The sequence below is a fragment of the Vulpes vulpes genome, chromosome 13, assembly GCF_048418805.1.
Source record: "Vulpes vulpes isolate BD-2025 chromosome 13, VulVul3, whole genome shotgun sequence".
Taxonomy (NCBI): domain Eukaryota; kingdom Metazoa; phylum Chordata; class Mammalia; order Carnivora; family Canidae; genus Vulpes; species Vulpes vulpes.
The window spans coordinates 158,078,086-158,101,318 of NC_132792.1; the positions used below are offsets into that span (position 1 = coordinate 158,078,086).

The window sequence follows — 23,233 nt, forward strand, 5'->3', positions numbered from 1 at the left end:
AGAACCTACCGGGCTGCTTTTGTATATATCCCGTCATCGCTGCCTCAGGAGCTTCCTTGTTCCCAAATTCCACCGTCTCCTCCCCTCCCGCCATCCTCTTCTCCGGTACACACTCTGCCGGGATGATTGCACCCGCTCCAAACACCTTCCAAAATTCCCCGGCACTGCCTTCTGCGGCTTTGCGACCCTCAGCCTGGCCCACCTTCCCCTTCCCTCTCTCTCCCTCCCTCGGCCCTGGGTTCTAGCCCTTACTTACTTCCCTGATCCTATTCCTGTTCGTTTACTCGCCTCAATGGGGGAATCATCCAGGGGAGAGTTTGAACCGCGATCCACCGTGCTCAGCACTAGTGGGTGCTCGGTACATTCCAGCACAGATGAAAGCAGGGACGCGGGTCTGCGACTGAGGATGGCTGCAGGGGCAGGAGGGAGCGGGACAGTAGGAGGCGCTGACCGGGAGTGGGCTGGGGGGGGGGTGATGGGGGGGAATGATGGGGGGATGATGGAGGGGGGATGATGGAGGGGGTGGGGGAAGGCGTGATGATGGAGGGGGTGGGGGATGGGGGATGGGGATGGGGGATGGAGGGGGTGGGGGGCAGGGGGGATGGAGGGGATGGGGGATGGGGGATGGGGAGTGGGAAGCAGAGGGGCAGGGGGGTGGGAGGGCACCGGCCAGGCGGGGGAGGGGCTGCGGGGGGCGCCCTCGCCCGCTGCTCTCATTCTTTCACCCCGGGGTCCCCGGGAAGGGATCGGCCCCCGGCCAGGCGGGAGCGCGCGGATGAAAGGCGGCCCAGGGCCGGGGAGCCCAGCCCCGTCCCGCCCGGGCGGCGGAACCCGCAGCGCCGGGGGGGTCCCAACGCGCCCGCGCCCCCGAGCGCGGGGAGGGGGCAGCCCGGCCCCTCCGACCGGGTCCCCCGGGGACCCCGACCCCCGCCGGCGTCCGACCGCCCCGAGGTGGGGCCCCGCCCCGCCCCGTGGCTCGCAGCCCTGAGTCCCTTCCCGCCGCTTCCCCCTCCCTCCTCTGGGCCTTGGTACGCCCCAGGGGACAGATGTCTCGGGATCTTTAACATTTGGGATGCTGCAAATGCCGAAGTTAAATGAAATACCTCCCGGGAGGGGAGGCCGGGGCGAGACGCGGGGAGGGAGGAGGTGGCCCGGACCCACGGGGGCCGAAGCTGCGGGGCAGGGCCGGGGGGCGCGGGGCCAGGCGGGCGGCGCCGGAGCTCCATGGGACAGGTAAGGGGGAGCCAGGGGACGCCGCGCGGGGGACCCGGGGGGGTCAAGCTCCCGACCCCGCGGTCTCCGGCCTGCGCGGAGCCGGCCCTCCGGGGACAGGGTCCTGGACGGGGCTGGAGTCCCCGGGGCCCTGCCCAGAGCGCGCGTTCCCAGCCCGCGCCCCGGGTCCGGGGACCCTCCGCGTGCCTGCGGACCCCGGCCCGGCTCCGGGAAGCCAGGGCGCAGCCGAACAAAAGGAGCAAAGTCTGGGGCCGCGGGGATGCGGAGGGCGCGGTGGGGGAGGGGCGCGTGGACGGACAAAGGGGCTTTTTAAGGAGAGCCCGGAGGTCCGGTTTCAGGGCGCATTCCAGGCTCCAGGGGACGTGCGCCCTGCTCGTCCGCGCCACCCGCGCCTGCTGGGAGTGAGCACCTTTCCCGGGGGGAGGAGACCAGCGCGGGGAAGGAAAACCGTTGGGGGCCCCTCGCCCCGAGGGGGGCCACCCCGCTGCTCTCTGCGCTGGGGACCGCGCGGCGACCAGCGGCTCCCCAATTCCTTGCGCGGGGTCTCAGGCCAGCCCAGGGGTCCTTGGCCGGGTGCTGGTGGCAGTGCGAGGCTGGGAGCATGAGGCCCTTGCTTGGAACAACTTACAGGCTCTCCTGCATGGGAAGAAACTTAAGGAAGGGACTTAAAAAGAAAAAAAAAAGTGCAGGAGAGGATGGCTGCAGAGTGTGGAAGTTTCCTCATTTGGGGGCTTGCCCTCCGGGAGTGAAAACCCGAAAGAAATGCAGTTTTTCGCCTTTCGACAATCAGATTCCAAGGACTCTGACTCTGTTCAAGCAAAGCCCACCTCCTCCACCACCGAGTGGGGGTCTTGGCGCTGATGCTCTGGGATTTGGGGCAGGGCACTGATCAGCACCCAATCCCCCAGGCTGGCTGGGAGGGAGGCACTGAGCCCCAAAGTTCCCAGCCGGTTCTGGGGTGCCCACCTCCCTTTTGGTATTTTGAGTTGACCAGCGTGGCAGACAGTGAGCTCCAACCCATTGGATCTGGGGTTCCTGGGAGAGTCGGTTTGCTAGTCCCATCCCCAACCTTAGGTTCTGCTGGTCTGGAAATGCTGCTTGTGAATTCGAGGGAATGAGGGGCTTTTGAGAATCCCAGAGGATCAATGCAGTGAGCTGATTATTGTTTCTGTCCTCTGAGCTCAGAGATGAGGGGTTACCTGAGGGTGGGGTTCCTAACTGGGTCCTGGGCACCGAAGCATCTGTGGATAGAATTCAGAGTTTGTAAACTTAGATGGGAAAAAAAGAATTTCTTTCACAATAGCCTTTCACAAAAATTTAGCATTGCTTTCAATTACGGAGGCAAGGCCGTACCTGTGACTTTGCCATTAATAGATAGTTTTACATCACTTTTGCAGTCGTAACTTCTTTGAAGTATCGTTCACATTCATCACTTCTGTGAAATTACCCACTGCTGAATCCCGTTAATAAAGAAGCACATATATTACTATGTTTTTCTGTTTTTAGAACTGTACATCAATATAGTTGTTTCTCTTAGTGATTCTCTTAATTTCATTTTGTGCATTAAAATACATGCTGCCAGCTGGTTCTAGAAACTTCCACTACACACACACCCCACCTGGAGCTGGGGGATGGGCAAGGTGGAGGAAGAGAACCAGTTACACCCAGTCAATCTCTCTCTGTTTGTCATTGAAAGAATGTGACAAGCCTGCTGGGGGATGGAGAGGACTAGGGGGAGGGAAGGGCTGCAGCTCTTGGGAGACCCAAAGCTGGCTCCACATCACAGGAAGGGTCTGCCCCCTGCCAGGGCCCCTCAGCCTCAGCCAGGGGAGAGAAGGAGGTGGTCAGTCTGGAGGACTCTGGGGCTAGCATTGTTTGGAAAGAGGGTGTGTACAGGAATGTGAAGGTGCGGGGGCATGGGGGGCTGTGTGTAGGGCCCGTGGGGGATGCTGGGGAGGAGGCACACAAGAATTGTGTCAGTGACACAGCTCTGCTCCACAGGAGATGCTGGGGGGAGCAGACTTCTTCCATCATCCCAGCCCTGGGGAATGGGGAAGGGGTCGAGGTTCGGAGGTGGGGGTGGAGGTATGTAGCTGGGGCGGGTAGCAATCCAGAGCCAAGTTGAGGTGCTGAGACCCCAGGGTTAAGGGGCGCCGTGGGACTATCAGAGAAAGGGAGGTGGTGAGATGAGGCTGTGAGGGGTGTAGTCCTTAATCTCCTGTACGTCCCCGTGTTGTCCATGGCATAGCAACAGGTGGCCTTAGCCCTTGCTTCTCCCAATGAAATGGGCTGATTTCCGAACAGTGTTTGGTTGGCTTGAGGATCAACGGGGTAGGAGAGCTGGAGGCTTATTATCTGGAGAGAACAAGTTCCATTTTGGTCTCTGCTTCCTCATGATTGGGGCATGGGCTGAGATACTGGGGTCACAGTGGCTCTCCTGTGGAGCAGGGGCCAGGACTGGGGTTCAGCTTAGTGCTCCACACACCCTACTGAGGGACGGATGTAAGTAATAAATAGGCTGTGATGTTCCGGGGGGAAAATGTCTAGGATGGAGAGAACACTCTTGCTTTCTTTAGGACCCTAGAGCCTTCCCGTGTGGAGTCCCATAGTTATTGCCTTGCCTGATGTTTTTGTTTTGTTTTCTTTTAAAGAAGGGGTAGTAGTTCTTTTTTTTTTTTTTTTTTTTAAAGATTTTATTTATTAGAGAGCACACCTGAAAGAGAGAGAAAGAGCGGGGCAGAGGCAGAGGGAGGAGCCGACTCCCCGCTGAGCAGAGAGCCCAGTGCAATGGGGGGCTCCATCTCAGGACCCTGGGATCATGACCCGAGCCCAAGGCAGACGCATAACCCACTGAGCCACCCAGGTGCCCGTTGCCTGAAGTTTTTTTAAACCTGATTGGAGAAAGACAAAACTCAGGCCTTGGTCTCCATTTCAGTGGATGGAATGAGCAAGGACCTATTGTCGCTTTGTCAACTTCTTGCTGGTATCCCCATGGACGGTGGACCCTCCCCCTACTTCTGGGGGCCTTGTGTGCCTTGATTTCTGGAGAGGGAAAGTGAGGGTCAGGAGGGCAACTGTGCACCTAACAGCTCACCATGTTGCATTAGGGTCCCTTGAGGCCATGAAGACGTGACCCCTGTTGCCTTCTTCTAGGGCTCCTCCATGGGGAGCCCCTTTCTCCCTACTCACCCCCACTCCGCCACCCCCGGAAGTGCAGAGGCCCAGGAGCTGCCTGCTGGCAACAACAGCCACAGCCAGATTAGTTCAGGGAAGGACTTGCTCACCTGCTCCTCCCCTCTGACTCAAGTCCTAACAAGTAACCTGGTTCCCCTGGGCCGGCAGGCAGCCTAGGAGGGAAGGCAGGCGGGCCAGCAGGCGGGCCCAGAGGGAGGGGCGGCCATCGGCGGCAACAGCAAGCGGAGCCTGAGCCAGGTCACAGAGAGCAGGGGAGGCCGGCCTGTGGCCTGGGACTCCCTGCGGCGACATGCGACACCCCGCAGCCCCCTGACCTGGGAACAGGGGCTGTCTCTGGGATCCTGGACTCAACCCCAGGAGCAGGTGAGGGCAGGGCAGGAGGGGCAGGCTGGCCCCAGGGGGCGGCGGGGAGCCCCTGCAGGAGCCAGTGGCCGCCACCCCCCTTCATCACCGCCCCCCCTTCCTCCTTGTGTCTCAGCACAAGACGATGGGGGTGCTGCTGGGCCCAGATGCGGAGCCTTTGCTGTGGTCCCCAGGCCTCAGTCTCCACTGGAGAAAGGGAGAGGCCCAGGGCCTGGCTTTGGGGGCACGGCTGTGGGGGGGTCCTCGGTGGCTCGGTCTGGGGGCCCACAGCGCTGGTCTTTCCCTCCTCCCTCTTTGCCTCTCCTTTCCTCCTCTGCCCTTCCCCGCGGACCCGGTGCCCAAGCTGCCTCCTTCCGACAGACTCCTGGGCGGCGGGTGGAGGGGAGCTGAGCGCGGGTGGAGGGGAGCTGAGCGGGGTCCCCGTGAGGGGCGGCCTCGGGGCGGGAGCGCGGTCTCCTGGCTGCGCCACGAGGAACCAGGAGGAACCAGGGGGCTGCACGGAGCCTCCCAGTCTCAGGGGTTGTGCTCTTCGCTCTGCTCGGAGCCCGAGTGAGCCCCGGAGGGGAGGGGGGGGTGCCGGGCCCCTCACCCCCACCCCTCCGTCGGGGCCACTCCACGGCAGCAGCCAAGGAGGGAAACGGGGCGAGATCGCACAGCTTCCCAAGGCAACTCCTTAGTGGTTAATAATTAATTAGCAAGTGTGATTAATTAATGGCTTCACTTGCACATTACCTCCCGCCTCGGAGGGCCTGGCTCCCGGCTCTGGGGGCGCTGCCGCTGCTGGGGAGGCTACAGGCTGCCCCCGCCTGCTCCCGGCGCCCGAGGGGGACGGCCCCGCACAGGTGGCTCGCACCAAGCCCCAGTCCTGGCCGTCCTGGCCTTCCAGAACGCGGGCCGTCTCCCTCTTTGGCATGTTTGCAAAGGCCCCGCATAAACTTTTTTTTTTTTTTAATCCTACCATCCATTCTCCAGGCTTCCCTGGAAGATTGAAATTCCAAAGGGCAGGTACATACTGTCTTCCGGGCCGTTTTTATTGTTGTTGCTCACGGTACTCTGACGGGTACTGTGACGGGCCGTGTGGTTTATGGGGTCTATAAAAGTGCTCGATGGTTCCTGCTCCTCCGGTCTCGGGAGGCAGAGGTCCTCCCGGGGACCCGGCCGTCGCAGTCCTCCCTCCCTCTCCTTGCCTCGCTTGTGCTGTTTGCCCAAAGCCTGCTCCCCGCTGCCCTTGGCTGGTGGCGGGTGTGTGTGTGTGTGTGTGTGTGTGTGTGTGTGTGTGTGGAGCCCACTCCTCCACCCTGTGGCCCTGCGCCTGGGGACGCAGGATAAACTCCAGACAGAAACTCCGAAGGACTTTTGGACTGTTGCTCAATGGGCTGACTCAGTGAGGAGGTGGCTGGGCTCTCCTTCCAGATCGCCCGCCGGGGCTCCACCCGCCCCTCCCCACCTCTGCTCCAGCCAACAGCTGCCAGGCCCTGGCCAGCTGGGCCCCGACCAGGGGTGTGACCAGGGGTGTGAGCTCGGTGAGATGCGAGGGGGCGAACAGCAGGTGTTGTTTGGGCGTCTGGTGCCCAGCCGGGCCAAAACACACTGAGATTATCCCTGTGCCACCCAAGTGGCCCCGGGAGGCAGGGGATGGGTGGGCTCCTTCTGTCCTCGGGCAGCGTCCGCTCTAGTCACAAACCCCCCCACTCCGCCTGTGACCCTGACACACACACACACGCTGGGTCTCCCCTGGCTGTGGGGTCTAGGGGGTCTCAGCCGACTCCTCCTTGAGGGGTCTCCAGACACAGTGGCTTGGGAATTATTTCAGGGCTTTGGGACAGCTGTCTGGCACCTGCCTTTGGATGAATACCCTGGTCCAGAGGGCAGAGCAGCAGGACCCAGTGCCCACCCCCTTCTTGAGGTGCTGTCACCCACGGGGGCAGTGGGACAGGCCTCTGCCTCCTGGGTCCCCAGGCTGAGGACAATCAGCCCCATGGGGATGGCTGTGCCCTAAAAAGACGTCTTCCCTTTCTGCTCTCTTTCCTCCTTGCTTTGCCCTCCCACCCATTTTTCTCATCTCATTCCGTTTCATCCTCTTTCTTGCTCTTTTCCTTACCCATCTCCCCGGGCTTAGTGGTCCTGTGGCCACGGAAGGAGGCAGCGGGGGTCTAGGGTGGGCGCAGAGAGCCCCCCCCCACCCGAGAACAGGTTTGCTGGTGAGGCCCACGGAGGCTTCTCTGCAGCACCTCCAACACTGAGAACCCCCCACACCTGTCCCAGAAACGGCCCTCACTTCCTGTCCCCCTGCCCTCAAGCATCTCATCTTCCTAAGCTCTCTTTGGAACCAAGAGGTTTCACGCGCAGCCTGTTTTATCGTTCTCTTAAAAGCTGGGGAAACTGCAGGCCACCGCCACATCCTGGCTCAGGTTGGGAACGGGGTCACCCCTCCCTACTCTGTGCCCCCGCCTCCCAGAAATCCACCATGGAGAGTAAGGATGAGGTCAGCGACACCGACAGTGGCATCATCCTGCAGTCTGGTGAGTGGTTTGGGGAATCCCGCCGGTGGGCCCCAGGGCTGGGAGGCCGAGTGGCTGGAAGCTGAGTAGGGGGCAGGTGGGGCGGGTGGGGGAGGCCTCCGCTGGGGGCTACACCCTGGAGGGGCTGCAGTTTTTCCTAGATGGCCCGGCCTGGAGGTCTGATCCTATCTGGAACAGGTCTCTGCACTTCTGGCCCTAGTGATTACTAAGAAGTAGAAAAATCTTATCTGGCTACTAGAAAGGGCCTGTGTCTGGGGTTGTGGCCTGAGTCTGTGGGCCTAGTCCTGACAGAAGAGAGGAAAGAAGCAGCACGAATGTGAGTGAGAGAGAAAGAGAGAGTGGCAGAGAGGAGGAGGAGGGGGACGAGGAGGAGGACGGGGATGACGGGAGGAGGGGGACGAGGGGGAGGGGAGGAGAAGGGGGAGACAGAAGAGGGAGGGAGGAGGGGGAGGTAGGAGAGGAGGGGAGAGAGGTGGAGGAGGGAGAGGAGGAGGGAGAGGAGGAGGAGGGAGAGAAAGGGGGGGAGGAGGAAGGGGAGGTGGAAGAGGGGGAGGAGGAGGAGGATGGGGATGACGGGAGGAGGGGGACGAGGGGGAGGGGAGGAGAAGGGGGAGACAGAAGAGGAAGGGAGGAGGGGGAGGCAGGAGAGGAGGGAGAGGAGGAGGAGGAGGGGGGGGAGGAAGAGGAGGGGAGGAGGAAGGGGAGGTGGAAGAGGGGGAGGAGGAGGGAAGGAGGGGGAGGTGGAAGATGAGGAGGGGGACAAGGAGGAGGAGGGAGAGGGGGAGGAGGAGGAGGAGAGGAGGAGAGGTAGAGGAGGGGGGATGAGGAGGAGGGGAGGAGGGAGAGGAGGAGGGGAGGAGGAGGAGGAGAAAGGGAGGAGCAGGAGGGAAGGGAGGAGAGGAGGAGGGGAGGAGGGAGAGGAGCAGGGGAGGAGGAGGGAAGGGAGGAGAGGAGGAGGGAAGGGAGGAGAGGAGGAGGGGAGGAGGAGGAGGGAAGGGAGGAGGGAGAGGAGGGAAGGGAGGAGGAGGGAAGGAGGAGGGGAGGAGGAGGAGAGGAGGAGGAGGAGGAGGAGAGAGGAAGAGGGAGAGGAGGAGGGGAGGAGGAGGAGGAGAAAGGGAGGAGCAGGAGGGAAGGGAGGAGAGGAGGAGGGGGATGAGGAGGAGGGGAGGGGGGAGAGGAAGAGGGAGAGGAGGAGGAGGGAGAGGAAGAGGGAGAGGGGAGGAGGATGGGAGGAGGGGGAGGCTGAAGACGAGGAGGAGGAGGGGAGGAGGAGGGGGAGGAGGGGAGGAGGAGGGGGAAGTGGAAGGTGAGGAGGGGGACAAGGAGGAGGAGGGGGAGGAGGGAGAGGGGGGAGGAGGAGGGAGGGAGGAGGGGGAAGTGGAAGATGAGGGGGACAAGGAGGAGGAGGGGGGTAGGGAGGAGGAGGGAAGGGAGGGGAGGAAGGGGGAGGAGGAGGGGGAGGAGGGGAGGGGGAGGAGGACGGGAGGAGGGGGAGGGGGAGGAGGACGGGAGGAGGGGGAGGGGGAGGACGAGGAGGGGGGTAGGGAGGAGGAGGGAAGGGAGGGGAGGAAGGGGGAGGAGGAGGGGGAGGAGGGGAGGGGGAGGAGGACGGGAGGAGGGGGAGGGGGAGGAGGACGGGAGGAGGGGGAGGGGGAGGACGAGGAGGGGGGTAGGGAGGAGGAGGGAAGGGAGGGGAGGAGGAGGGGGAGGAGGGGGGCAGGGAGGAGGAGGGGGCGGAGGCCCGGGTGGTGCTGGCGGGAGGGGGGGGCTGCCCTCCCCTGGCCCCTGCGGGCCGCCCGGGACCTTCCGGGGCGTGTGGGGGCGTGTGGGGGCGTCGCGCCGGAGCCGAGCCGAGCGCCCGCGAGCCTCCCCGCCGCCCGCCCCGCCGCCCGCAGGCCCCGACAGCCCGGTGTCCCCGCTGAAGGAGCTGAAGGAGCTGAAGGAGCTGAAGGAGCTGAAGGAGCTGAAGGAGCTGAAGGAGCTGGCGCCCGCGGGCCGCGAGCAGCAGAGGGCCCTGGAGGCGCGGCTGGAGGCGCGGCTGGAGGAGCTGAGGAGGCTGTGCCTCAGGGAGGCGGTGAGAGCTCGGGGTCGGGAGGGGGGAGGGCCGCCGGGGCAGGGGTGCGGGGGGCGAGCCGGCGGCTGACGCGGCCTCCCCGCAGGAGCTGACGGGGCTGCTGCCCGCGGAGTATCCCCTCAGGCCCGGGGAGAAGGCGCCCAGGGTGCGGCGCAGGGTCGGGGCGGCCTACAGGCTGGACGAGCGGGCCCTGCGCGGGGAGGTGAGGCGTGGAGGGGGGAGGGGAGGGGAGGGAGGGGGGGAGGCGCGGGGGGGAGGGGAGGCGCGGGGGGGGGCGGGGGGAGGGGAGGCGCGGGGGGGCAGGGGAGGGGGGCGTGGGGGGAGGGGGGCGGGGAGAGGGGAGGCGCGGGGCGCGGGGTGGGGGGGGCGCGGGGCGGGGGGGGGGGGGGCGCGGTGCTCCGGCCCACGGCGCCGCCCGCAGGACCCGCTGGGCGGCCTGGAGCGGGAGCTGGCGGTGCAGCGGCAGATCGCGGCGGCGGCGCGGCGGCTGAGCGGCGAGGAGCACCTGAGCAGGCAGGCGCGGCGGCAGCGGAGACACGCGGTGCAGCGCGAGGAGGAGAAGCTGAGGGCGCTGCAGCGCTGCCTGCGGGAGCGGAGGCGCTCGGCCGGGGCTGCCCCCGCCGCGCGGGCCCTGGGCCGAGGTGAGCCGCCGCCTCCGTCCGGGGCGCGTCCCGGGCGCGTCCTTGCTCCCGCGTCGTCCTCAGAATCCCGGGAAGGGCCGCCCCCGAGGGGCCCGCGGGCCTCAGCTGCAGAGGCCGGGACCCCCGGGCGCGGGGTCAGGGTCAGGGGGGGCGCTGCGGCCCCGCCGACCCCTGCCCGAGGTCTCGGCGCCCAGGCCGACTGGGGGCGCTTAGGCGGAGACCGGCAGCCCCCGCCCTACCGTGACCCCGGCCTCGCCCCCAGGGTCACCCTCCAGCAAGCGGCGCTGAGCCCTTGGTGCGCCCACACCGTCCTCCTTGGACCCAAACCCGCTGCTCAGGTGACCCGGCGGCCTCCCTGCCGGTGCCCAGGGCCGCCCCTCCGCGGGCCCCGGACAGGACGGGATGCCCAGGCTGGCGCGGGCCCGGGATTGTTTCCTGCGGCCCTCGGGCTCCTGCCCCTGCGCCCTCCGCTGCCTTCCCCGAGCTGCCCTCCGCCCTTGGAGGGGGATGCTTGTGTGTAGGGTCCCCTGCCTTGGACAAGGGGGCGCCTCCAGCACAGGTCTCGGGAGTCCCCGCCGCCACACGTTGTCTCTGATGTAGAGGGGCAGGCTGTGACCAGACGCCTCCCAGGGCACCTCCAGCAGAGGCGGAGGACCAGGGAGGAGGGAGGACCAGGGAGGAGGGAGGACCAGGGAGGAGGTGCCTCCCGGTGACATCCGTGACATCCGATCCAATAGATCCAATACACACGGGAAGGTGCCCCCGCCCAACCCAGGCCCTGATGGCAGCACTTCTCTGGGTCCACCAGCTCCGGCTCTGGCTCTGGCTCGGCCTGGCTGCAAGACAGCACTTTCGGGCTCCAAGACCCAGACGGGGAAAGTTCTCCGTCCTCCCTCTACTCTGACTGGGTCCCAGGACTTGACCCCCACGCCCCCTCCCTGCCCCCTTGAAAGGAAGCTATGGACCTGGGCACAGAAAGTCCCTGAGGGCTCACTTGCTCTGCTGGGGGGGGGGCTGGCAGGGGAGGGAGAGGGCCCGTCCCTATTTGTCTCAGCCCCTTCTGCATCCCCTCCAGCTGGAACTGCTGGGCAGCTGCCTCTGCTCTCAGGCCTGCAGGTGGCGGGGTGGGGGGCGGTGGGGGGTGTTCCTCTGTGGCTGCCACTGCCACCAATGACGCTTCCTGCGGGGGCTGAGAGCAGGTCAGCACACACCTGGGGCTTTGGTTAACCCTCTGCGGGGAGGCAGGAGGTTCTGAAACCTTCTCGGGGTGCTCGGCTCAGGTGAACACAGCTGCAGAGAAGAAACGTGGTGCAGCGCGGACTTTCGCACTCCAGACCAGAGCGAAAGACCCTGCGCTCCCCACCTTCAAACCCTGCCTTGACCGTGGGCCTGAGGTCTGGGGCTCTGATGTCCCTCCTTGGGAGCCCAGCAGGAGGCGGCTCTAGCAAGTGGTTCCAGCCCTGTGGCATCCCTGCCCAGCGAGCTTCCCCCGGAAGGAGGAAGTAGGAAGGGATTAATAATTAGTAGCTGAAAGGTGTTTTGAATTTAAAAGAAAAAAAGCAAACAAGAAAGAAAGAATAAAAAGAAAGAAAAGAAAGAAAAGAGAAAAAGCCACCCTGCTCCCTTGGTCTCCACACTAGGCTTATTCGATTTAGAATAATTACTAATTATGCAAGGTGGGAGTAATCAGTACCCTGCAGGTGGCAGGAGCACCTTAACTTAAGGAGAAATTCCCCACAACACACACCTGATTGTCGTAGGTGCTCAGGATGCGTTTGTTGACTGACAGCACCTGCCCTGAGCAATGCTGTCTACTAGAATGTCTTCTTTTTTTTCTTTTTTTTTTTTAATTTTTTTATTTATTTATGATAGTCACAGAGAGATAGAGAGAGGCAGAGACACAGGCAGAGGAAGAAGCAGGCTCCATGCACCGGGAGCCCGATGTGGGACTCGATCCCGGGTCTCCAGGATCGCGCCCCGGGCCAAAGGCAGGCGCCAAACCGGTGCGCCACCCAGGGATCCCATCTTTTAAGATATTTATTTATTCATGAGAGACACAGAGAGAGGCAGAGACACAGGCAGGGGGAGAAGCAGGCTCCCTGCAGGGACCCCGATGTGGGACTCGATCCCGGGACCCCGGGGTCATGACCTGAGCCGAAGGCAGACGCTCAACCACTGAGCCACCCAGGCGCCCCTCTACTAGAATTTCTGTGATGAGGGAAATGTTCTGGATCTGTGCTGTCCAATGCGGTAGGCGCTAGAGGCCACTGAGCATTTTAAATGTGCCTGGTGTGACTTAATTTTATTTCCCTTTAATTAGCATAACCCCATGCAGCTAGTGGTGACCTGTTGGATACACTCTCGGCCTTCCAGAATGCTCTGTTTGTGAGGATGATCTCTGTAGTCCCTCCTCACTGGGCGGTCCTGCTGCCACTGCTGGACCGAGGGCAGGGCGAGGTTGACCCAGGCCGGGGTTGGGGCAGTGAGGCTGAGACAGGGAGCAGCTGTCGGAACGGCTAGTTTGGCTCCACCCGTGCCTTACCTCCTCGAAGGCAGGGGTCTCCAGATGACCCTCACCACATTGCACTTTTTTTGGCGAAAAAATCTGGCCAAGGATCTGCTTGTTTTTTATGAAGCTTAGGGATGAAGGGAGATGATGTCTTTCTTCCCAGACCAGGCCGTCAAACCAAAACCCATGACTCTAACCCCAGCTGTATCACTGGGCCATGATAGGAACAGTCCCCCCATGTCTTCAACTTGACATCTGTGGGAAATAAACTCTTTTCTTTATTCTCCGGGGTTTTGGAAAAGATCAGAGGCAGAGAACCAGAATTCAATAAAAGGGTGTCTCCTAAAAAAAAAAAAAAAAGGGTGTCTCCTCATTTGAACCCCAAAGCAGAGGCTAGCATGGGAGGCTGGCTACTTGGGGGTTGGCCCCGCTCCGTGGGCAGTATGCCCTACCGGGTTTAAGAACTATTCTGGGTAGAGTTTTTATTTCATGTAAGTTGTGGAGCAAAGGTTGACAAGCTTCTGTAGAGGCTCAGAGAGTAAAATATTTTATGGGCTCTGCGGGCTGTAAGTCCCTGTCAGAACCACTCAACTCGGCCTTTGCGGCTCAAAAACAGCCAGACACTATGTAAACAAATCTGTGGCTGTGTCTCAATAAAACTTTATTTATAAAAAGTTGGCTAACTGGATTTGACCCAAGGGCCCGTAGTTTGCCATTCCCTGTTATAAAGGATTTGGAATTATTTACTTTCTTAGAACTTTCTGGATGATGATGCATCCGATGTTAGCTAACTGGAGAGCCGATAAATGGTAGTGGTGATGAGCCAGACTCTGGTCAGACCGTCTGGGTTTGAATTCTGACTCAATCACCTTTTGGTGGATTGACCGGTGTCACGTTACTCAATTCCTCCAGATCTCGCTTTTCTTAGCTATTACATGATGATAATAGTATTTGCTTACGGGATGGTTAGGACGATCACATGAATTAATATATGTAAAGTACTTAGAAAAGTATTGGCACGATAGACGTTTTAGCTATTGTTAATGTCCCCTCATCATTGTGATCAACCGTCGTCGTCGAAAATACTTAGTGAATTCCGTCCAGGTCACATTACGAGTATTCTCACAGTCTGAAGGTTTCAGTTTGTTCAAGGGCAGCGGCAAATAGGAGCTCCCTCGGATTTCTTGGGTCAGCACTGCTGCTGTACGGCGCGTAAACGTCGTACTCCCATTGCCCTCGGGTCACCTGTCCTATCACCACCTGAAGAACCTTCCTTATCTAGCCAGCCCAATGTGAATTGGTCCCACAGCCCTACAGCTCCAATTCCCACTTTGCACCACTTTTGGTGTTGGTAATGCAAGACTTCTCAGATTTGGGGTCCTTGAATTGAGTTGTATTTATAATCTCAGAAGCCTAGAAAAGTCAGGAAAATCATTTTCATCCCAAGGACCTTCCAAACGACACTTTGCCTTTCCCTTCCACTGCCAGGAAGCCCTGCCAGAGGAAGCTGTGGCTTTTTTGACAGATGGAGAAACTGAGGCCCAGACCATTGAAATCATTTACTCAAGGTTGCACAGCTAGTGGCAGAGCCAGGATTAAAATCAGGCTTCCTGTCTTCTTGCTCCTAACTTTTTTTTTTCCTACTTCCAAGTAATAAATTCATATCCGATAATAGTATTTAGTACATAGCTGGTATTTCTTGATAAGGGATGCTATCGGGAAGGGGGAGGGGTCAGTCCTGTTAGCCCAGATCTGTGGGTTGATTTCCTCACCTCCTTCTCTCCCCTTTGACTTTCCCAGAGCTCAGTGCCTCAGATGACAGCTCCCTCTCCGATGGGCTACTCCTGGAGGAAGGTGAGAGGGGTTGTTGGGGACTATTGTCAGGGCTGGGCTCCTGTTGGAAGACAGTGGGGGGGGGGGGGGGGCGGGCTTTGGCAGAGTTCACTAGTGAGGACTCCAAAGGGGGAATGGAGAGTCCGTGAACTAGTGAAGGCAGGGGTGCCGGGCGGGCTCAGGGTTTCCAATCCTACTTGATACTCATTTCTCTGTGCCCCTGCGAGTGTTCATTTGAGGGTGGGAATGTGCTGACCCTCACCCATTCTGTAAGTTCAATCATTTTGGCGGGAGAGGAAAAGGTGAATTCTAGGAGAGCCTATGGGGTCGGGGGTGGTCCCTGCCTTCACCCTGGGACATTATCTCGATACGCACCTGACCCCAAGAGCCATCTGGCTGCAATCGTTGCCCTTTTTGGATGGAGAGTAGCACACAGATTAAAAACCCTGTTTATAGGGATCCCTGGGTGGCGCAGTGGTTTGGCGCCTGCCTTTGGCCCAGGGCGCGATCCTGGAGACCCGGGATCGAATCCCACGTCGGGCTCCCGGTGCATGGAGCCTGCTTCTCCCTCTGCCTATGTCTCTGCCTCTCTCTCTCTCTCACTGTGTGCCTATCATAAATAAATAAAATTAAAAAAAAAATTTAGAATTAAAAAAAAAAAAAAACCCTGTTTATAAACCTTAAGGATGCCCAGGGTCAAGGTGGACCAAGAGGGTAGTGCAGTCCTGCCTAGGGGAGGGCCCAGGTCAGTAAGGGAATAATAGCACACATGGGTACAGCATGAACAAGAAAAACTGGTAAGCAGAAAGTTAGCTGCAGACGTGGTAGGAGGAGCAAAGATTAGAGGGTGGAATAATGGGAGTGAAGGAGAGTCCATCTGGGGAGGCTTCTTGAAGGAGGCAGGTGTAAAACCGAGCCGTGAGGGAGGAAGTCTCAAAGGAGCAGAAAACGTTTTTGAGCCTCTGAGCCTGGAGCAGCCGGACAAGCAGCCACAGCAGGGAGAGCAAGGCAGGGCCACAGAGGTTCTTGTTGGGCCAATTTTCCAGCCACTGCCTTCACCAAGTTCTTCTTACCCTGCAGAGGAATCCCAAGTACCAAAACCGCCCCCAGAGTCCCCAGCTCCACCTTCCCGGCCTCTCCCACCCCAGAGCCTCGAGGGGTTGCAGCCAGCAGGATCTGAGGCTGGGGGCCTGGAGCGGGCTCCCATCCAGAACAGCCCCTGGAAGGAGACCAGCCTGGACCACCCCTATGAGAAGCCCAGAAAGTCTTCTGAACCCAATAGCGAGTCCAGGTCTGGGCGGGGAGGAAGGAAAGCAGGCGGGATGGAAGGAGGGCTGGGAGTAGGTGGGGCAGGGGTGCGAGGAGGGTAAGGCATGGGAGACGGCCCCTCTCCCTAACTGTGATGGTGGGAGGAGTGGGTTTTGGGGTCCCCTTCCACTGTGCCCCCTTCCTCCGCACAGCTTGCAACTTGGCCCCCTCAATGGAGGTGTTCTTGCTGCTGACTCGTCTCTAATCCTTTTGCAGCAGCCCAGCCACCACACCCCAGGATGGGCCCAGTACCTCCAGCCTGTGGCTGCTAGAGCCTGCCTCCTACCATGTGGTTCCCATCCGCAGTGTTCCTGGCCAGCGGCAGGGCCGCACCAGTGCCCCAGCCACCCCCGAGATACAGGGGAGGAGGGGCCAGTCGCAGTCTCTGAGGTAAGAGATGCAGGGTGAGGAGGGACCCACTATGGAGAGCTTATATGTGGAGGGTGGTGGCTTCTAGGGTATAGGTGGGACCATGGATGTGTGGCTCGTGTTGTGGCTTCTCCCAAGGATCCCTTCTTGGGGCACCTCTCAATAGAGGCCGTGCCACACAATCAGCAAAACCAGAGGCAAGTCATTCGCGAAGCAAGCTGTTTCCTGCACAGAGCAATTCATGCTTTCTCCCCCTAGCCATACTCTCTTAGGGCGAGAGAATGTCAAAACTTTTGTAATTGTTTAAGATTGTTTTATTACCGGTCACTGGCAGCAGATGTTCACTTTCTCACCTGACGTGCAGTCGGTTCTCATCATCCGCAGTAGTTTTATGTCCATAGAGTCACTGCAAACACTGAATTTGCAATACTGAACCACTGCTCCTAGGGAGAATGTAGGGTTCGGCTCCTGAGAGCTTCTGGTCACACATTTTTGTCGACTGATCAATACATAACTTTGTTTTATGTTTCTATTAAAGACTCCTTATTTAATATATATTATTAACTCATTAGCATTGAGCTCCAATAGCACCACAACGCACGCCTGAATAAGGCTCATCTAATATGTGTATTCTACAGAGGGCACATCGTAGCCTTCCTGGACTTCCAGACACACTTCTGCACTATGCTAAGGGCTCATTTTATTTTATTTTATTTTATTTATTTTTTAAGGGGTCATTTTAAACAGTAAAGTCACTAAGGAGAAGCACAAAAACACAAAACGCTAAGTAGATTGTGGAGAGGACACTCATTTATAGTACGAAAGCCAAACAAGAGGTCAGAGCATCGCTGTGTCCGCTCTCAGCTGAGATCGTGCTATTGGGCATCTCAAAGTTTTCACCATTCTGCGTGTGTCCACAAATGACCACCAGCGTTGTGAGTGTTGATTTGAGGTTACAAATACATTCTAGCTGTGGCTGATTTTGCAAACACAGAATCTGCAAATAATGAGCATTGGTTGTATGTTGACTTTCCAGGTGTTTTACCAATATTCTTTATTTTTATTTTTTATTTTTTTAATTTTTTTTTTTTCGTTTTACCAATATTCTTGGTGATGGTCTCCGGGCCAGAGATATGACAGGAAAGCCCCGGGCACTCTTGCTGGGCTCTTCTGTCAGTTTAAATTTGCTTGTCAGGCAGCACTGGATGGACAGGGTGCAGCTTGGAACCACTGCTCTCAGGTCAACAAGGAATTTTATATTTTACGTACTTCCAGGGCTGTTTTACAAACAGTGCTTTGTGCAGATCTGGCAGACACGGCTCCCCCTGGGAGCACATTATCAGTGAGGGCTGGACTTCCGCCCTGGGGGGGCCTGGGTTGCTGCCCCTGCAGAGGGGCACCCACCCTGCAGGTAGCACCCCGTATTAGTTTGGTAGCGCCCCGTAACAAGGACCACGGAGTGGGTGGAGGCTGGCCTTCTCCAAGATCCGGGTAGGCCTGTTTTTTTCTAAGGCTGCTCCTTGGCTTGTGGATGGCGGCCCATCTGGTGGCTTCGAGCGTCTGTACCACGCGACTTTACAGGTGCCGCCTAGAGGCGGGCCCCGTCTGCATGGGCAGGCTGTGTGTCCCCAAGGGGGCACACTTGCCACAGGCCACAGAAGTGTGAATGCAGCACGAGGGGCTTGCTGCAAGGCACCTGAGGCCGGGAGGGTCTGGGTGTTTACCTTGGGGAGGTCTGACCCCAGACCCGGCCTGGGAGCCAGGCCTCCTCTGCTGGGGCCTCAGCGGTTCATCTTCGCGCCGCCCCGAGGCCCAGGGGAAGAGCCTCGGCCCCCCAGATGCCCCCCAGACGCCCCGACCCCGTGCTTCTCCCCGCAGGACGGACTCCTTCCGGGTGGGTCCCGAGGGCCGAGGTCGCAGCGCCTTCCCCCGCCGCCGCCCCACCCACTACACGGTGACGGTGCCGGACTCCTGCTTCCCCGCCGCCAAGCCCCCGCTGCCGCACCCCGCCTACCACTCCTGCTCCGAGGACAGCGGCTCCGACGTCTCCAGCATCTCGCACCCCACGTCCCCGGGCAGCAGCAGCCCCGACATCTCCTTCCTGCGGCCCCTGTCCCCGCCCCGCCGCCCGCCGCCCCCGCCCCGCGGGGCCTGGGCCGCGCTCCGCCTGCAGCCGCCGCCCGCGCCCTTCCCCGCCGCGCGCTACGTGCTGGTGGCCGAGGGGCCCCTCCCGCCGCCCGCGCTGGGCCCGGCCTACGACGCGGAGCCGCTGTGCTGGCAGCGCCCGGGGGCCTCCCGCAGCCGCCCGGGGCGCTCGCCGTCGCTCAGGGACAGCCCCGCGGGCCGCGCGCTCAGCAGGGCCGCCGTCTCCGAGGAGCTCAAGTCCTGGCACGAGCGCGCGCGCCTCCGCAGCGGCCGCCCCCACTCGCTCGACCGCCAGGGCGCCTTCCGCGTGCGCAGCCTGCCCCCCGGGAGGGAGGGCTGCGGCCGCGCCCCGGGGCCCCGGGTGCAGGTAGGACGCGCGGGGGGCTCGGGGGGCTCGGGGAGCTTCGGGGTCGTGGGGGACTCGGGGGTCACAGGGAGCTTGGGGGCCTTGGGGGTCATAGAGAACTCAGGGGTCATGAGGGCTCAGGGGTCACAGGGAGCTCGGGGGGCTTGGGGGTCACGGGGCCTCGGGGGTCACAGGGAGCTCGGGGGGTCACGGGGAGCTTGGGGGGCTTTGGGGTCATAGAGAACTCAGGGGTCATGAGGGCTCAGGGGTCACGGGGAGCTCAGGGGACTTGGGGGTCGTGGGGGCTGGGGGGTCACAGGGAGCTCGGGGGGCTTGGGGGTCACCGGGCCTCGGGCGATCACAGGGAGCTTGGGTTCACCGGGAGCTCGAGGGGCTCGGGGGTCACAAGGAGGTTGGGGGTCACAGGGAGCTCAGGGGACTCAGTCACAGGGAGTTCGGGGGTCACGGGGGCTTGGAGGGCTCAGGGGTCACAGGGAGCTCAAGGGGCTCGGGGGTCACAGGGAGCTCAGGGGACTTGGGGGTCACTGGGAGCTCAAGAGGCTCAGGAGTCACAGGGAGCTCAGGGAACTTGGGGGTCACAGGGAGCTTGGGGAGCTGAGGGACTTGGGGACTTGGCTTGGGGGTCATAGAGAGCTCAGGGGTCATGGGGGCTCAGGGGTCACAGGGAGCTCAGGGGGCTTGGGGGTCACGGGGCCTCGGGGGTCACAGGGAGCTCGGGGGGTCACAGGGAGCTTGGGGGGCTTGGGGGTCATAGAGAACTCAGGGGTCATGAGGGCTCAGGGGTCACAGGGAGCTCAGGGGGCTTGGGGGTCACGGGGCCTCGGGGGTCACAGGGAGCTCGGGGGGTCACAGGGAGCTTGGGGGGCTTGGGGGTCATAGAGAACTCAGGGGTCATGAGGGCTCAGGGGTCACGGGGAGCTCGGGGGGCTCCGGGGTCACAGGGAGCTCGGGGGACTTGGGGGTCACCAGGAGCTCAAGAGGCTCAGGAGTCACAGGGAGCTCAGGGAACTTGGGGGTCACGGGGAGCTCGAGGAGTTCAGGAGTCACAGGGAGCTCAGGGGACTTGGGGGTCACAGGGAGCTTGGGGAGCTGAGGGACTTGGGGGCTTGGGGGTCATAGAGAGCTCAGGGGTCATGGGGGCTCAGGGGTCACAGGGAGCCCGGGGGCTTGGTGGGGCTCGGGGCTCACAGGAGGGCTTGGGAGGCTCGGGGTTACAGGGGCTCAGGGGTCACAGGGAGCTCAGGAGGCTTGGGGGGCTCAGGGCTCAGAGGGGGGTTCAGGGGGCTCTGGGGTGATGGAGCTTGAGGGACTTGTGGGGGCTCGAGGCTCACAGGAGGGCTTGGGAGGCTTGGGGGTCACGGGGGCTTGGGGGTCACAGGGAGCTCGGGGAGCTTGGGGGGCTCAGGGAACTCAGGGGGGCCTGGAGGCTCAGGGGTCACGAGGGGGTTTGGGGAGCTCAGGAGGCTCGGGGGGCCCAGGGCCCTCAGCTGGGGAAAGGGCTGCAATTCCAGCAGCTCCCAGAGCACAGGGCCAGGAGGCCAGCAGGGAGGTGGCGGCCCCATCCAGCGCTGAAACCGTTTCCTCCTGGTGTTGGGAGGCCCTCGTGACCCCCCGGGCCACCTCCTGACTTTGCCTCGGCTCAGGGGCGAGCACCCAGGTACTGGGCTGGAGGTAGTAACCCTGGGCGGAGCAGAGGAGTTTTTCCTTAACCACAGGCGATCCGCAAAGCAGATAAGCCTCAATTCGTAATCACAAGTCCAATCTGAATTAACTCCCAAATTTCCTGACTTGAAGGCTCAGGACAAAGAGAGTCTGAAAACGTGTTTGCAGACGCCAGGACCTGCGATTGCCCGTGGGTCCGTGTCCTTTCGGGGCAGCCCTGCACACCTCAGGGCGGAGAAGCCCCGTGGCTGGTGGCTAAGGGCAGGGACCCTGAAGTTAGGCCAGGGGGTTCAGGTCTCAGCCCTGTGACTTGGACGTGATAATGACTGGACAGCTGTCCATCTCAGGGGGCCACGAACTTTAAATGAGTTCTTATGTGCAGAATGATCGGAGTAGCGTGTGGAAAGGGCTCGTAAGTGGTACTGTGGTCTGCCAGGGACCAGAGGATGAGATAGAGCACTCTGACGAGAGGTGAGGGTGTCGTTCTGGTTTCGATGGCTCAGGTTTTCATTCTGGAAGTGGGGGTAACACACGATTCCTGTCCTCTTTCCCCCTGGTACGGAGGGCTCTGCAGGGGGTGTGCTCCAGAAGTCACCAACAGGCTGCTTCTTTGAGGCCCGAGATTCCGAGTCGGCCCAGCTGCACGTCCCTCCCCCACCCGCCAGTTCTCTGGGCTGCAGCTGGCATCCTGGCCTGGCATCTTGGCCTGACAGCAGCCTGGCCCTGGTCCCAGGCCGCACCCTCCAGCTGATGAGCTTTTGTTATTCCCTTCCTGCCAGCTTGGACCTGTCCTAGCCCAGGCCCAGCCCATCCCAACCTGTCCGACAGGGAGGGCGACAAGAAAGTGAGCCCAGGAGAGGCGGGGAGGAGGAGGTCAGGGTGCCTGTCACACCCCAGAGAAAGCTGGGGTGGGAAATAGATAAAGGGTGATCAGTCACTGGGGGACGTAGAACCTCTGGGGGCCGGGGCTGGGGCTGAGTGGCTGGGGGCGTGTCCTGAAGGGACAGGGATGGCGTGCCTGCGTTTGCTGTCTGGACATTTCTACCTGGTTTGCTCACAGATCTCTCCTTTCTTCCTGACTCTGGCAGGTGGCCACAGTGTACGTGCCCCGGAGATCACCCGAAGGGGCTCCCGTGCAAGTCTTTGTGCCTGAAAAGGGCGAGATCAGCAGCCAGGTGTAACCAAGGCCAGTGTCACCGTGTGCCCCAAATGCCTTGGCCCAGTTGCCGGAAAAGACTGATCCACAGCGGGGCTGGCGCTGAGCCCTCCCACCTTGAGTGCCTTCTTCAGCTCCTTTACCCCCATCGCAGGTCGATGAGCCGTGGCTGAGCCTTTTTTTTTTTCCTCCTTTTTTAATGGTTTTTGTTCAGAATTCCTGGCGTTAGGATTTATATTTTGTGATTTGTCCTCAAGATCCCTATAATATGATGATGCTTTATTCCCCAGAGGTTGGTCTACTAGACTTGAGGCCTTGCCTGGCTGATGGCATTTGTCTCCTTCTGCAAGACAGGTGGCAGGGGACGCATGAGGAAGAGGGGGCCACATTGAGCTTCCTCACAGACTCTATCCTCTGGCTCAGAGAATGTCCCCAGAGAACAGCACCTGTCTCCCTGCAGCTGGAGGCATGCTAGTGTGGCTCCCCCGCCCCCAGTTTCCCAGAGAGCTGGGTGCTGTCGGGGTGCCTGGGGAGGGGGCGAATCTCCTTCCCCCTTTGTAATGTGCTCTGTGATGCACACAGGAAGTGGTATGGCAAAGATCATACGTCCCGGTGGAGTGTTGTCTTCCTGGAGGGACCCCACTATTTTTCTCACCCCATAACCCCCCCACACACATACGTAGGGGTCCCAGTCACTCACCATATGCCTTCTGTGCCTTCTGGGCTCCTGCAACCACTCAGACCTCTGAACCTTGAAAGTGAGGCTCCACCAGGTTGTAGCATTCGGCAGCCCGGGCTAGGGGCTGGCCTGTGCTAGCCCTCGTTTGGTGGAGGGCAGCTCACGCTCTGACCGCCTTCTCTGGGCATCGGGAAGGCTTGTAACCCCACCTTTTTCATTATAGTCCTAAAAGCAACGCCTTCCAGATAATTTTGGAAAGGCACCATGTTTGTGGCATGTTCACATGGGAGGAGGTGGGGGTCACTGCCCCTTCTACTCCTCACCCAGCTTTGCTTCTGCTCTGAGACTGGATTTCCTTGAAACGGGGCAAGTCCTTATTTTTACAAACAGGGGAATACTCAGGCTTAAGGGCGTTCACTAATGGTCCCATCCGCTGAGACTGGAGCAGGCCTGGAAACTGGCTGTGCTCAGACCATCCCATAGTCCCTGGGTTCTCATCCTAGAGCGCTTTTGCCCTCAGATCCCCTGCTCCCAGGAGAATGCACCGAGCAGAGGCTAGGGGGGGCTGAGTTCCGGTTCTGCCCCTGCAGAACCCTTTCCCCTCCAGGGCCCTGGACTTGGACAGAGACTACGAGAACAGCTTAAACCTCCGAGAACACGGATGCCTGACCCTGGAGAAGCACAGTTCTCCCCACTGGACAGAAGGCCGTGTCGCCAACTGCGCGAGGTTGCCGAGGGGGCCATGTAGGTGGCCTGTCAGAGGAATGTGGGGAAAGAGAAGAGAGCCTGAGAGGCAGCACCTGTATTTCCGTCACTACGCTCTTCCCACATCCTGCAGCTCCTCCACTTTTGGGGTGGACTGTGGCCCCGTTACTTTCCGATGTCTTCCTCTGGATTCTGTTCTTTCGTTTTGTCTCTAAGCCCCTTTCACGGGTGTACGGGGGAGACATCCGAGCACCCCACACACGTGAGCGTCCTTTATGTTAACTTATTGGTCCTGGGCGATGCCTGGTACAGTTGCAGGGGCTGCCTCCTAGGCTGCGAGGCTGGAGCTGTGGGGGTGCGGTGCCAAGTATGTCAATAAAGTCTGTGCCTTGTGATGGATCGAGGTGATGACGAGGGTTCTTTTGTGCCAAGTTTCTGAGCAGAGGTTCTGCCCAAGACGCCTGCCTGGAGT

The 23,233-nt window shown here is 60.6% G+C and overlaps 2 protein-coding genes across 7 annotated transcripts in view; both read left to right on the top strand.

Moving 5' to 3' along the window:
- Positions 1-1,039: 1,039 nt before the first annotated feature.
- Positions 1,040-23,158, top strand: INAVA (innate immunity activator). 6 transcript variants are annotated; one of them, XM_072733454.1, is made up of 10 exons: positions 1,040-1,233; positions 7,165-7,313; positions 9,209-9,387; positions 9,473-9,589; positions 9,809-10,028; positions 14,338-14,391; positions 15,451-15,661; positions 15,895-16,068; positions 17,926-18,559; positions 21,310-23,158. In XM_072733454.1, exons 1-10 carry the CDS (start codon positions 1,073-1,075, stop codon positions 21,400-21,402), a joined length of 1,992 nt encoding a protein of 663 aa, XP_072589555.1. In that variant the 5' UTR covers positions 1,040-1,072; the 3' UTR covers positions 21,403-23,158. The 6 variants fall into 6 exon arrangements, with proteins under 6 accessions (XP_072589555.1, XP_072589549.1, XP_072589551.1 ...); XM_072733448.1 differs by having other exon boundaries at positions 1,064-1,233; positions 9,238-9,387; XM_072733450.1 differs by lacking the exon at positions 1,040-1,233 and adding an exon at positions 1,691-4,791 and having other exon boundaries at positions 7,250-7,313.
- Positions 23,061-23,233, top strand: part of LOC112934555 (maestro heat-like repeat-containing protein family member 7) — a 29,854-nt gene continuing 29,681 nt past the window's right edge. Inside the window, exon 1 of the mRNA XM_072733745.1 lies at positions 23,061-23,067. Coding sequence (XP_072589846.1) covers positions 23,061-23,067 — 7 coding nt within the window. The remainder of the gene's footprint in view (positions 23,068-23,233) is intronic.

Excerpts from the sequence above, each read along its gene's own strand:
- INAVA (XM_072733454.1), top strand. The coding sequence starts at position 1,073 with ATGCTGCAAATGCCGAAGTTAAATGAAATACCTCCCGGGAGGGGAGGC. Across the intron at positions 9,590-9,808 it reads AGCGGGCCCTGCGCGGGGAG|GACCCGCTGGGCGGCCTGGA; the intron begins GTGAGGCGTGGA and ends CGCCGCCCGCAG. Across the intron at positions 16,069-17,925 it reads GGCCAGTCGCAGTCTCTGAG|GACGGACTCCTTCCGGGTGG; the intron begins GTAAGAGATGCA and ends TTCTCCCCGCAG.